The following is a 12,801-nucleotide window of genomic DNA, read 5'->3' as shown; positions in this document are numbered from 1 at the left end:
TTACATCTTGGGAAAACAGATAAGATTTTATAGGCGCATTAAAAACTAGTCTCAAAAATTAATAGACTGTCTGTATCTGACGTATGACGAAACAATGAATAGCTCGAGAGAAAGAGATGTAAAATAATAAATATGAAATTTAATGTAATCTATAAAATAATAATAATGCCTGCGTTCAGCGGATTCAACAGTTGAGTGAGCGCTCGTTTATTAATGTATTCTTTTAGATCATCCAATCAGCATTTTAGATCTAGAAGAATACATCAACAGCAGCGAGCGCTTGCTCAATTGTTGAGTCTGCTGAACGCAGTCATTAATAAAATTTAATCCTAGAACTGTCGGTGATCCTATTTTGACTCTGCTAATCATTTCATGTTTTTTTCTATATTTCAAAATATTGAAAATTTGTGAATATAAAACATAATAATTCTAATGATACAAATAATATCAAAAAAATTTTTTTATTGTTAAAAGTAAACATAAGACTAAAAGATACATTGTTTAACGAATTTTTAATATAAATTTGCTTTACACGAATTTACATCGGTAATTTACATATTATCTCACCATGCTGCATTATCTCACGCAATTTGCGTTTTGTTCTTCCAAAATAACTCCCCGATTTATTGCTCCGTGTATCTTAATCGTTTAATATATATTTTTCACATATTAATTTTGCATTGAACAATTTTATTTTTACAATTTCGATCTCTGTTTCTATCTCATAATATTAAATGATCTATCAACTCTGTGATGGAGATGATTCATGAGTGAACTCGGTGAATTCATTCCTTCATCTGAGAACGTTAATTTACGTGCGAAAAATTCAGATTCCTGCTCGTACGTTGTTCGAAATTAATTTTATGGGATGGGGAGAAGATACGTACACGTGTTTTCTCACACGAATTCGCAATATCGTATGTCAGGCGGTTGGCACTATTGCAAGCTTCCTCACTGAATAGTACGAGCTCTATATTGTGACGATCGATGTGTCAGTTTTATCGCACATTCTTGTGTCACGGTTAATAATGGAGCAAATCAATTTTCAGAGAGTGAGTAAATCATGAAAATGATCGCACATAATAGTAGTCTCGCATATTTATTTACCATAAAATTAGTCGCTTAATTAATATAATATCAGATTAATATAATACGCTTAATATATATCTAATTAATATGTATAATTTCACATTTTATAATTTTATGTATAGAATTATATCTAAATATTTATCTCGTACAGATTTATTTTATAATCCTCTTTTGATAATATCATGTTAAATTAGAATTTGATTTTGATTAAATTGAATTTGCATATTTTTCAGTTTGATAAATAGCAATTGTTTTAATAGAAATATTTGAAGTGTTGAAAATTAAAGATTGATGTCTATGTTATGTATGGATAGAAAGCTAGTCACAAAGTAGTATTTATGTTAATGTGTTCTTGCGTATTTGCGATAATCAGAATCTACGTGTATTGAATCTCTGATAGTTTTGTCACGCTATTTTACTAGATATCTATCTTTTACCGTTAATGAACATTTGTTTAGATAAACATTATATTTATTTTAAATGAATATAATGCATTAGCATGAATATAATATGCTTGTTTTGACGCAATATATATCTATTCAAAATATTCGTGTTACATAAATATTTTTTATTATTGTATTTTTTAAGTGCGACAAGTATTTGTGTACGCAGGGGAGATTTTTTTTAAATCGTACTTAATTAGCAAAATTAATTAACAATTTATTAACTATGAATCAGATAGATTATGTATTTCTCAAAATTATTTTACCTAAAAACATGTTTAATAATTTCACATATATCTTTTTTAAATAAACGAAAATAAAACATATTAATTAGAGAAATTTAATTAAATTGCTTATAACTCATTCTTATATAAAATAAGATTAAAATTATAAATGATTATTAATTTGTATACATGAATATGTTGTAAATGAATTGCTACTAATTATAATAATAATTATATCGAATTACGTATTAATTAAGGTATATTGATCGAAAAATTTAGCTTTTGACATCAGGAACACACCTAATATTTTGTTTACATTAGGACAAAATATACTTGTTGCATAAAATTGCTAATGTTTATTTTTTATAAGTAAGTTTTTTTTAATAAAAATTTTCCGTGCATGAATACATTTGTATTCATTGTGGGTAGTTAATTATATCATATGTTAATTAAAATTTATATTACTATTAAAATTACACGACATATTAATTTGCAATCTTACCTTTTACGCTATTAATTTCGAGTAATGGCTTTCCATTTCTCTCTCTCGAATTTTATGATTGGCTTAGGACTTTCTATTTCAATCAGTTCGATAAAATCGAAAGAGAGGACGTTGAGATAGGCGAGTTCGGTGTCGCCTTCTATCCCTCCTTACAAACGTGTTCCAAAAGAGCAAGCCAAGTGCATTCCGCTCCTTTTTCCGCGCCGATGCAGTCGTCGCGATGTTTCCTGTTCTCCATACATAGCCGACGAGTCCCGGAAAGGTGTCGGAGAAAATTATATGCCGTTGAGTAACCGGCGTTCGCGCGTCCAAAGGGGGTCGCACTCCGAGAATTGCGATGGGCGGGAATCGATAAACAAGTAATTTCGCATAATTACGTAGAACGATGATTTCATCCTCACGTGAGTTATTCTTTATCCCGGAACGTTCTCCTACGCACATAAGATTCCAGAATACGCCCTCTTTTTATTTATTGTATACTTATATTAATAATGTCCTGACCTTTATTCCTTCATCGCGACTCAATTTTTTCCTACAGCATCTTATTTTTTTTACAATTTTATTTTACAATCACAGAAATTAAATCTCGCGATTTATACGAATATGTATCAGATGCGTCAGCATTTAAATCAATTTAATTTCTATTTGTAAAATAAAATTATGAAGAATAAGAGATATCTTATAGAAAAAGTGCGTCGAATAAAAGCTTCTGTAGCAAATAAACGAGAGCGAGTAATCGAATATGGATAAATAGAAGAATGCAGAGAGAAGATTGAGAAGTTTGTAGAGAAAAGTTGTCGTCAATTAATCTTCTTTACTTTTTAATAAGCTACTTCTTTCGTTGAAGGAATTGCACACTGAGAAAAAAATTGTTCATTTAAATAAATTAATTTATTTCGTCTATTATATATACATATATATATACATATAATTGGGAAATGGATATATTTAAAGCAAATATAATACGTTGGACTTAAATACATTCTTCATCGAAAGAAATATATATATAAAGACGAACAAAATTAACTTAATCAAATGAACAATTTTTTTTTAATGCAGGCATTAACTTGATCCAAAACACCTAACTATAGTCCCGTGTATTCGTTAGCGATTCTACGTTGTCGTTTAGTGAGACTATAACGATATACAAGGAAATGCAACTACGAAAATATGCACTACGAAGTCATTAGCATAGCAGCATGTTGCGTCGAAAGCATTGACGCGAATTTCCAGTCCTGTTAGACTTCTCTCTTGGAGTGTTAATTAATTCTAAGTAACAATACAAAATCCAACTTGTAGGAAGCAATTATAGAAAATGTTTCCAACTCTCTTTTATTAATTTATTTACAAATAACTGTTGCAATATTTTTTATGTACTCAAAGATTGCGTCGTAATTTGTAGATTGAAATTTTCTAGAATTTTCTGGCGTTAAATTAATACGAAATCATATATAAAATGTTCAATCTTTCTGTTTTGTTCATAAAAAGTGTTTACAAAAATGAACAATATAGTCTTTATTTTTCATTATTTTTAAAAATTAAACCTGAAATTAAATTTCCGTTTGAATGAATTTTGCTAGAGGAAATTTTGCTAATTGGAAAGAAGTTTTTTTGTTGCCTATTTTAATTCTTCGCGTTAAACGATGACACGGTTAAGACAATTTCCATTTCTAATTGCGAGATGATAAAGAAATTAATTCGGTAGCGGATAGGCATCCGCATAATAAAGTGTCAACGCCGAGAAACGAGGTGAATTGTACCTACAGTACTTTGCTGCCTCGAGCGTCGAAACTCGTTTGCGAGCAATAGCCGTTTCTCTTCCGCGCCCGGATCGTCTTACAGATTCTTAGTTGACAACCTTCCGCACACGCTTCCTTGCTCGGAATCTCTGGAGGATGGAGACTATTCTCCGGATTGAATTTCACATGAGTTTCTACTAACGATTTTTATTTCTATATTTTTCTGTAAAAGCGGCGAAGGCTTTTGCTTGTTTTTTTGTTTTGTTAATAAAACAATCCACGTTATTGTTGTATAATTTTCAACGTTGAAATAATACAGGATTGTCACAAAAATAGAAATAATAAAAATGTCAGGAAAATTGAAATTATGAAAATATCAAAGAAATTAGGAAAAATTCAAGGAATTTTGCAAAATTTTTTTGGGAAATAAAAAAAATGACTTTAAAGTCTTGGCTGTGTTCGTACTTTACACTTATGCAGTTGGAATACTGTCAACGATTAAATACAAGCAGCGTCAACAACATTAATAGTGATTTATATTACTATATTAAATTGTTTTTTCAACAAAATATAATGATTTCGAAATCAGGATAAAAAATTAAAAAATTCCAATATATTGTTGAAAGTTATGGAAATTAATGAAATTTTGTCTGGAATTCAAGAAAAAATTAGGAATTTTAGGATGAGGAATTATAACAACTTTGGAATTATCTTTTATTTAATTAGTCGCGAGTTATTTGTGAATGATATATAAAAAATCTCTACAATGTTAGATATATAAAAAATAGCCTTTTATCACTTTCTTTGATTAAATTTTAATTTTTAGTTATAAATCGCTGTTTTATCCTGTTGGATAATGATTTAAGAATTGTTTTTGAATCCTTTAATATTTTAATTCACCAAGTTTCAATCTGTTCCTTGGGACATTTTTTATTTATATAGAGACTCACAGCGAGATATTAAAACGTGACCTTTCGAACTTTATCGCTCGGACGCTCTCGAAACTCGTTAAACTCGGCGAATTATAATCTACTCGATGTTTTTTGCGACACGCGCCTCGGGATTACATTCGATCTCCGTTCTCGTTACGTGGGTGATATTTTCCAGTATCCGGAAATAAGCGGAAACGGAAGAGGAAGCGGGCACGCCTGTTCAGAACGTACTTCGAACCACCGGAAATGGTACATTCCGCCACGTAATAGAAGACCTTTTTTCAAAAGAATTAAATTCGCTCGAGGCTGTTTTCTTTATGGGAAGAAAAAAGTACCAGCAATCTTATTTTGATGTTTGAATAAACGCGATGACACTTAATAGAATAGCGCATTTGTTTCTCGTCGCACAATTTGCATCGTTATGAATCTCATAAATGTTTTTAAGTTCTTTATTGAAAGAAAAAAATTGTGATTTAAATATAAATTAGAAAAAGACATTCGCTTTTTTGTTTGCAACATGAATAATATGAATATTATGAATATTTGGATGTTTGAAACGAAGTAAATGTTTCTATTTGTGACATCGCTTCCTTTGGATTATTTAAATCAAGGAAGTAAATTTAGATTACATAAATCAAAAGATATTTTCTAAATATCAATACAAAATTAAAAAGACTATAAACGAACAAATAAAAAATGTTAAATTAGTATAATAAAATGTGTGTATAATATATTTAATATAATTAAACGAGCGGGATGTTTAAAATTAATAAAATCTTCTTTAGTTGCTACAAAAAATCGAATGATCAAATACATATAAAAAATAATAATAAGAAAGTTTTCGCATAAAATATAATATCGTTAAAACGCCTAACATATAACTTAAACATAATTAGATTGAAAAAAAATAGAAATGTTAATACAGTCAATATAGTCAAAATGGTATGTCCTAAATATTTTTTAATTAAAAAGTTTTTTTAATTGAAAAAAGATATTTAGATATATGTTCTAAATATGTTTTTTAATTAAAAATATTTTTTTTTTAATTAAAAAGATATTGAAAACATACATTTTGACTACATACCGACATTTCTAATTTTTTCAATCTAATTAAGTCATTTGAGTTGTATATTACTTGTTTCGCCATCATGTTTTACGCATCTTTTATTATTATTTTTATTAAAAAGGTATTTTTTTAGTTTTCCGTTAATTTTGTGCGCAAAATTGTAAAAATGGTCGCTCGAAGACGCTCCTAATTGTAACGAGTGGAGAATTACAAGGAAGGAAAGGAGTTAGATTTGAGGAGATATGGCTGAAAGATGCACGTCAAACGATGAAACTGGAGCAAGACTCCAGCTGAAACGCAATCGCCGGGCGATCGGAGTCGTGTTCCTGTTCTCGTGCTCCTATATACGTCACTGTAATCGTAAGCGTGGCACTATTGTATTGCACCTTGACGTAGCCACCGCCGATTTTGCTGCGGTTTAATAAAACTGAGTTATTTCTAACTCGATGGACATAGAGGAAAGAACGTATGAGTCGTCATCTCAAATAAATTGTCGCGAAGCACAACTGTTTTAGAAATATAAATCGGACAACGGGCGATAAATGAAAGGAGAGGGAAAAATGATACAGAAAATATATTGACAGCAAATAATGTGATTCAATAATTTCGGAAATGATATATGGAGAATACATATTTACTGTTAAATTAAATAATGTCAAATTATACCCAATTGAGTTATTTTAATCATTTCTATAGTTCCACTCAATATAACTAATTTAACACTTACGCAATTCAATCAAAAAAGTGTATTAAATTTGGTTTATTATTATTTACTAAAAGTAATATGAACGTTATTTACTTGGAAACTAACTACAGAAATGAATTGATTTATCTTTTGATACATATGAGAGTTATAAATACCAAAGTGTTATTTAATTCGTGGGATTAAGTTACTGTTGCTTCTTTGATATCTAACAGTGTAAAACGATCAATAAAACTATACGAAAAGAACAATTTTGCTGAATCTAAAAATTTAGCTAGATATGGATCTGAAAATTTTGAACTTTCAAAAAAATTATGTCGAACGTTCAAACTGATTTCTAGAATGTTAAAACTTTTTGCAATATTGCTTGAGTTTCTTACGTAATTATTTCGATGGTCTTACTTATTTTTAGATCTATATTTACATATTTCAGCGAAATATAGAATTTCAGATGGAAATCGTTGCTTTGCGAAAGAGAGATTTCAAGATATGATTCCTCATTTAATTTTCAAAGAAGCGTTTCGATAATTTACAGCGGTGACTTTGCCTTGTAAGTCGTCGGGGAAAACAGCGCTTGATTAAAATTAATAAACGCGGAGGAATAAATGAGAGAACTTCGGGAGTAATTCAAACTGGTCTGTCCCGTTGGCGAAGCTCGATACGCGAAAGAGAGACGGTGAAACTCGACGGCGATGACGTACAACGCGGCTATCTTTCTTTTTTTTCCCTCTACCTTCATTGCGACGCGGGTCGCGCGCTCACGTGATTATGCGGCGTAATTTATGACTGCGCGTTCGCGCATCGAAATGCGACGATTTGTGCGGCGACGCGCTTTTCGAGAGTCGTCTCGCACGACGATAAGATAACCGGAGCTGTTAAATTAGAATCTTGGGATCCGAGCGTGTTCATTTACCTCCCGAAGTTTCGCGACAGCGAAAACGGAATCTATTTCGGAAATTGTATTTACGATGCAATCTTTATTTACTAGAGTTGCTATGAAACTGAAAATCGGGGAAATCAGGAAAAAGTTAGAGAGTTTTGCAAAATTTTCTGGAAAATTAAAATTCTTGGCTTTAAAGAAGTTCAATATTCGTACATCACACTTACGCAGTTTTGGAATACTATTAATTTAACAACAATTAAATGCAAGTAGTGTCAGCATTAATAGTAAAATTTACATTGCTATGTTTAATTGCTTTCTCAACAAAATATTTAACGATTTTCAAATCAGGACGAAAATACAAACAATTTCGAAATATTATTGAAAGCAGCAGGAAAAGTTATGACATTTTGACAAGGAAAAGTTAAGAATTTTAGGATAAGGAATTGTGTGACAAACCTTGAATCTCTGTATACATGCGGTATTGTATTGTTTTCGCTTTTGGGTCAAAAGTTATTAAGTTATTGTGACGTAACCGTAATTGAGGAATTTTATTTATCTTCTTTCATCGACTCGATCGCTGCGGTCGATACCTCATGTTTGCGTTAAGACGCAATAAATATCCTCGCGCTATTTGCACGCGAGTTTTGCGCATGCAAAGTTGGTCAGCCAACATAGCATCTCTTACGTCATTAGTAGACATGGTTGGGATGAATGTGCGTAGCGTGAAATGACTCGTCATTGACCGGCGCATTGCGCATCAATTCCACGTTGTTGTCCACATTAATTTAATCACATGATCAAAGTTTGTAGACATGCTTTATTGCCCGATGGTAATTAATAACTGATTTATTAGTTCAAATTAATGTGTCATCACATATCATTACGTAATTCATTTCCGAAAATATTTTCAGTATTATATATATGTATGTATGTGCGTCATGTATTATTATTGTATGTATTTAATTTACATACAATATATTTTTTTATGTATATACAGTAATATACAGATAAAGTATATAATTATATCGATTATTTTGATTGTTATCACAAAACTGAAAATTAGAAAAATCAGAGAATTATCAAAGAAATTGACAGCGGTCACAATAAAAGAGAATCGTTTGATTAATAAAACAAGCAAGGTACATGAGATATAATTTCTCCATTTTCATTTAACTTTTATAAACTCTAATATTTTTAATATAAATTTTTTTATTAATATTAACAAAAAGATATTTGATAACATTTTTTATATTTACTTTTACCTCTACAATAATATTACCTTACTCTTTTTATCTATATTTATATTTATATTCTTTTTACCATATTCTTTTTATCTATATTTATATTTATATTTCATATCTATATTTATAATTATTAAAATATGTTCTATTAAATCTTCTTCCTTATGAAAAATTAATTAATCAAAAGTAAATATATAAAAAAATCCAAAAATTTTTAATCAATAATAAATAAATATATGAAAAAAATTAATAAAATAATTAAACATTCTTTAAATCTCCCTTCCCCCTTTAATATCTTCTACTGATGAAACTTTATGAAAGTACATAGTTCTCTTTGTCCGAAACTTTGTGTGTAATTAATTGTACATGAAGCACAGGAAATTAAGCATTTAAACTCATTTTTCTTTTACATTAATTTTGTTTATCTTATTTTAATCTCAGTGCTGCGTTTATTCATTTATTCATTCATTTTTTGTATTTGCTTCTTTGTAGGGACTCCTGGATAAGTTCCTGATCTCCAAGGCTAGCAATGCCGAGAGTAAAGTATTCTACCTCAAGATGAAGGGTGACTACTACAGGTATCTCGCAGAAGTCGCCACCGGTGAAACCAGAAATAGTACGTATTGATCCCTTGCGTTATCTCGTGTACTTGATCCGGAACAAATCTCTCAAAGCGAGAGGCGATTCGAAGCGAGCTCTTTCCATTTGATACATGTTGACACGAGTATCGACATTTTTATCTTTGTTACTTATGGGTACCAAGAAAAATAGAATGACGATTGTGTTGACTTGTGTAATCAAATGAAAAGTACCTATCTTTGGTGACGATGCAATCGTGACTTCTCGTTTACTACCGAATGTATCAGCGTGACTGGCGTAAAGCGCTATCCAAAATTATTTTTGCCACATTGAATGCACATAAAATTACTGAAAGTTCCTCGCAAAGTCGTCACCTCGCTTTGATCGTCTCCTCGAAGGAGTCGATGTAAGTGCATCCGATTGTGCAAGTGTACGAGATGGATCTTTCTCAAACCGACCAATTGTGGCACATTACGACGCAGCTGCATCGACAGATGTTTCGTTTTGACTTATGGGCGGATCCCTGGACTTTTGCATCGGAAGTAGAGTCAGTTGCAGTCGCGGTCGTTCACGGGTGAAAGTCGCAACCGGGTCGGTTGCAACGTTGTCGAGTGAAACTTTAGTCGCACATATTTCAGTCGTTCTGCAAAGAATACTGATTCCAAAGATAATTATTAACCATTAAACATTTTTTGTATATAATTATTTAATGCTATATAATACATACTAGATATTGAAGATTAATTAGAAGATTTGTTTCTTAAATTAATCGAATGTATTTATTGGAATTTATATTGCTCTTTATTATTTGGAACATTGTAAAGAAGTTTTATGAGAGTTAAAACGCGAATATTTTGTATAAAGTCCAGGGAATTGCAAATATTTATGTTTATTCTCTAAATTTTTTGAAATGGAATCTCATACTAAATAGTGAAAAATTGAACCAGTTAGAAAACGAGTGGCTCAATTTTTAATCTTTAAGAGTGAGATTTTCACTTTAAAACTTTTAGAAAGTAATTTAATTAGATTTAGATGAAAATAAGTAACGAATAAATTGAAGCGAATGTAAGCATGATATTCGCAGATATGATAAAAATGCTCTTAAGTGTTACTAATCAGGTGACTTTCATTCCAAGTCGCATTTACAAAGACTTTTGCTCAGTTTAAATGCAAAATCATTATTAAACATGTATGTAAAATTACATTCAAGAAAAATATTAATGTCTATCTTTTTTCTTTTTTTTCTTTTTCTTTTTCTTTTTTAGAAGAATATATAAATTGCCTAAAAGCAAACACATAAGAGCAATCGAGCTGCTTAGAACATAAATAAAATAAATCGATAAATGATATAAAAAATTAGTTCTAATAATTTCTAAGAAAATCTAATTCTAGAAAAAAGTACAAATTAATAATAATATAAAAATGTAATCCTTTCATGACGCATCTCGAAACGCGATAAATCCATGTTACGTACCTCTAGTTCTAAGTAGCTCTCAAACCGATTTGATACGATGCACTCGAAGCGTGTTAGTTTACGCAAAACAAGACAGACAGACAGACATTTGATGATCCATGTGATATCCAGCCGTGGTAGACGACAGCCAGAAGGCATACCAGGATGCCTTCGAAATCAGCAAGTCAAAGATGCAGCCTACCCACCCGATCAGGCTAGGTCTCGCCCTTAACTTTTCTGTCTTCTATTATGAGATTCTCAACTCACCAGACAAGGCCTGTCAACTGGCCAAACAGGTACACGATCAGAGGACTAATTGTTATTTTTTAGTGATTCCTTGGAGAAAGAGAGCTCGATGACGGTGATGGTGGTGATGGTACACAGTGGTGACAAAAATTATTTTACACGATTCGTTTTGTCAACTTGTTCACTTCCGTTCTACAAAGTTCGGTTAGATTAAGTTTGATTTATGATACAATACGATTATTTTTATATATAGTTTTTAAACTGCTCATAAAAAATATTTACTGATAAAAGAACAATTATCAGATTATGTAATATCAAGATGATTTCAGTAACTAAGTGCTATTTGAGTAATGGACAGCTATTGACTAATTTGCTTAGACACATTTGCTATAAATACCACGCATAAAATGCCTAATATGCAGAAAAAGGCGCTTACACACATTTAAATTTGTAATAACATCGTTAGCGTATTACTCGCTTGACTCATGCACGATGACTCAGGACGAAGATGCACGTTTCCTGCAGGGTCATGTCGTGGAAGATCGGTGACGATTTATAGACACGGCTCGTTCAAGGCCAACGGAATTCCAAATGAAACGACACGCGCCGATCTTTGTAGGACAGGCACGAGACGAATCGTTGAAATTCACTAGCGTTTCCCTCCTTTTATTCAGCTTTCGTTCGTCTTTCCTCGCGTTCCTCCCGCCACATCTCCCCGACGACAACAATTTATTATTGCGATGATCACGGCGTAAAAATGAGGTCATGAATGAGGTGTAATCTGAATAGAGGCTGATTTGCATTTGCAGCGGTAGTCGAGGATTCGCAGAAGGCGTATCAGGAGGCGTTTGACATTGCGAAGGCAAAAATGCAACCCACGCATCCGATCAGGCTCGGCCTTGCCCTCAACTTCTCCGTTTTTTATTACGAAATTATCAATTCCCCGGCTAGAGCCTGTCATTTAGCCAAGCAGGTTAGAGGGAGGATTGTGGAAGGCTTGCTCTTGGCGTTACTGCGTGTGATATTTTTCTTTATATAAAGCCTCTGTTATGTGCATTAACTTGTTTCCCGTCGAATTGAGTACGTGATAAGACTGCTGATAAGAAACACGAACGATAATTAAAGCTGTGTTCTGATTAAAGCACTCCTGCTAAAATCTCTACTTTTCTTCGTGGTTCAGGCAATAAGGAAAGAATAAGACATTATTTTATTTCTTCATTGAATTGAATAATTAAATAGATAAATAATTATTTTTACTTTTTGTATATTTAAATTGCAGGAATCAGCAGTCTTACAATGAAGTCAGCCGTAGTTCTTGCCGTGTGCATTTATTTTATTTATTCTCTAATGATCAAATTCTAATTTGATTTAATTCTAACATTAACTGTTATGTGAATGTTGTGTCGTTTAATCCCTTTTTAAATTTTTACTACATAATTAATAAAGTGAGAGATCTCACTGGTACCACACTAACCATCCCGCATCATGTTCTCTATTTATATTAATAATTATATTAATTCATAGTTTAACTTGTGTAATTATGGATGTTTACAGAATTAATATAATTGTCCCTATAGACAGAATTTATTTTTATATTTAAAAAATATACTTTTTGGAATGCTCTAATGATTGTTTTGGAAATTATTTTTATCATTAAAAAATAATGTTGAGATTTCTATAGTATATGTTAAAGTGATAATA

At 31.2% G+C, this 12,801-nt stretch overlaps 1 protein-coding gene across 3 annotated transcripts in view; it reads left to right on the top strand.

Annotated features, from left to right (window-relative positions):
- 14-3-3zeta (tyrosine 3-monooxygenase/tryptophan 5-monooxygenase activation protein zeta) overlaps positions 1-12,801 on the top strand; it is a 72,743-nt gene that overhangs the window by 55,245 nt on the left and 4,697 nt on the right. For 2 of the 3 annotated variants that reach the window (XM_011062062.2, XM_011062063.2), the window contains exons 3-4: positions 9,315-9,438; positions 10,987-11,150. In XM_011062062.2, the coding sequence (XP_011060364.2) occupies positions 9,315-9,438; positions 10,987-11,150 (288 nt within the window). Of the gene's footprint in view, positions 1-9,314; positions 9,439-10,986; positions 11,151-11,909; positions 12,074-12,801 lie in introns of all 3 variants that reach the window. The other variant, XM_011062064.2, reaches the window with a different exon arrangement.

This window comes from Acromyrmex echinatior, chromosome 12 (genome assembly GCF_024713525.1).
Source record: "Acromyrmex echinatior isolate Ae372 chromosome 12, ASM2471352v2, whole genome shotgun sequence".
Lineage (NCBI taxonomy): Eukaryota > Metazoa > Arthropoda > Insecta > Hymenoptera > Formicidae > Acromyrmex > Acromyrmex echinatior.
Note: the sequence above shows the minus strand (reverse complement) of the source record. Positions and strands in the feature narration are given on the sequence as shown.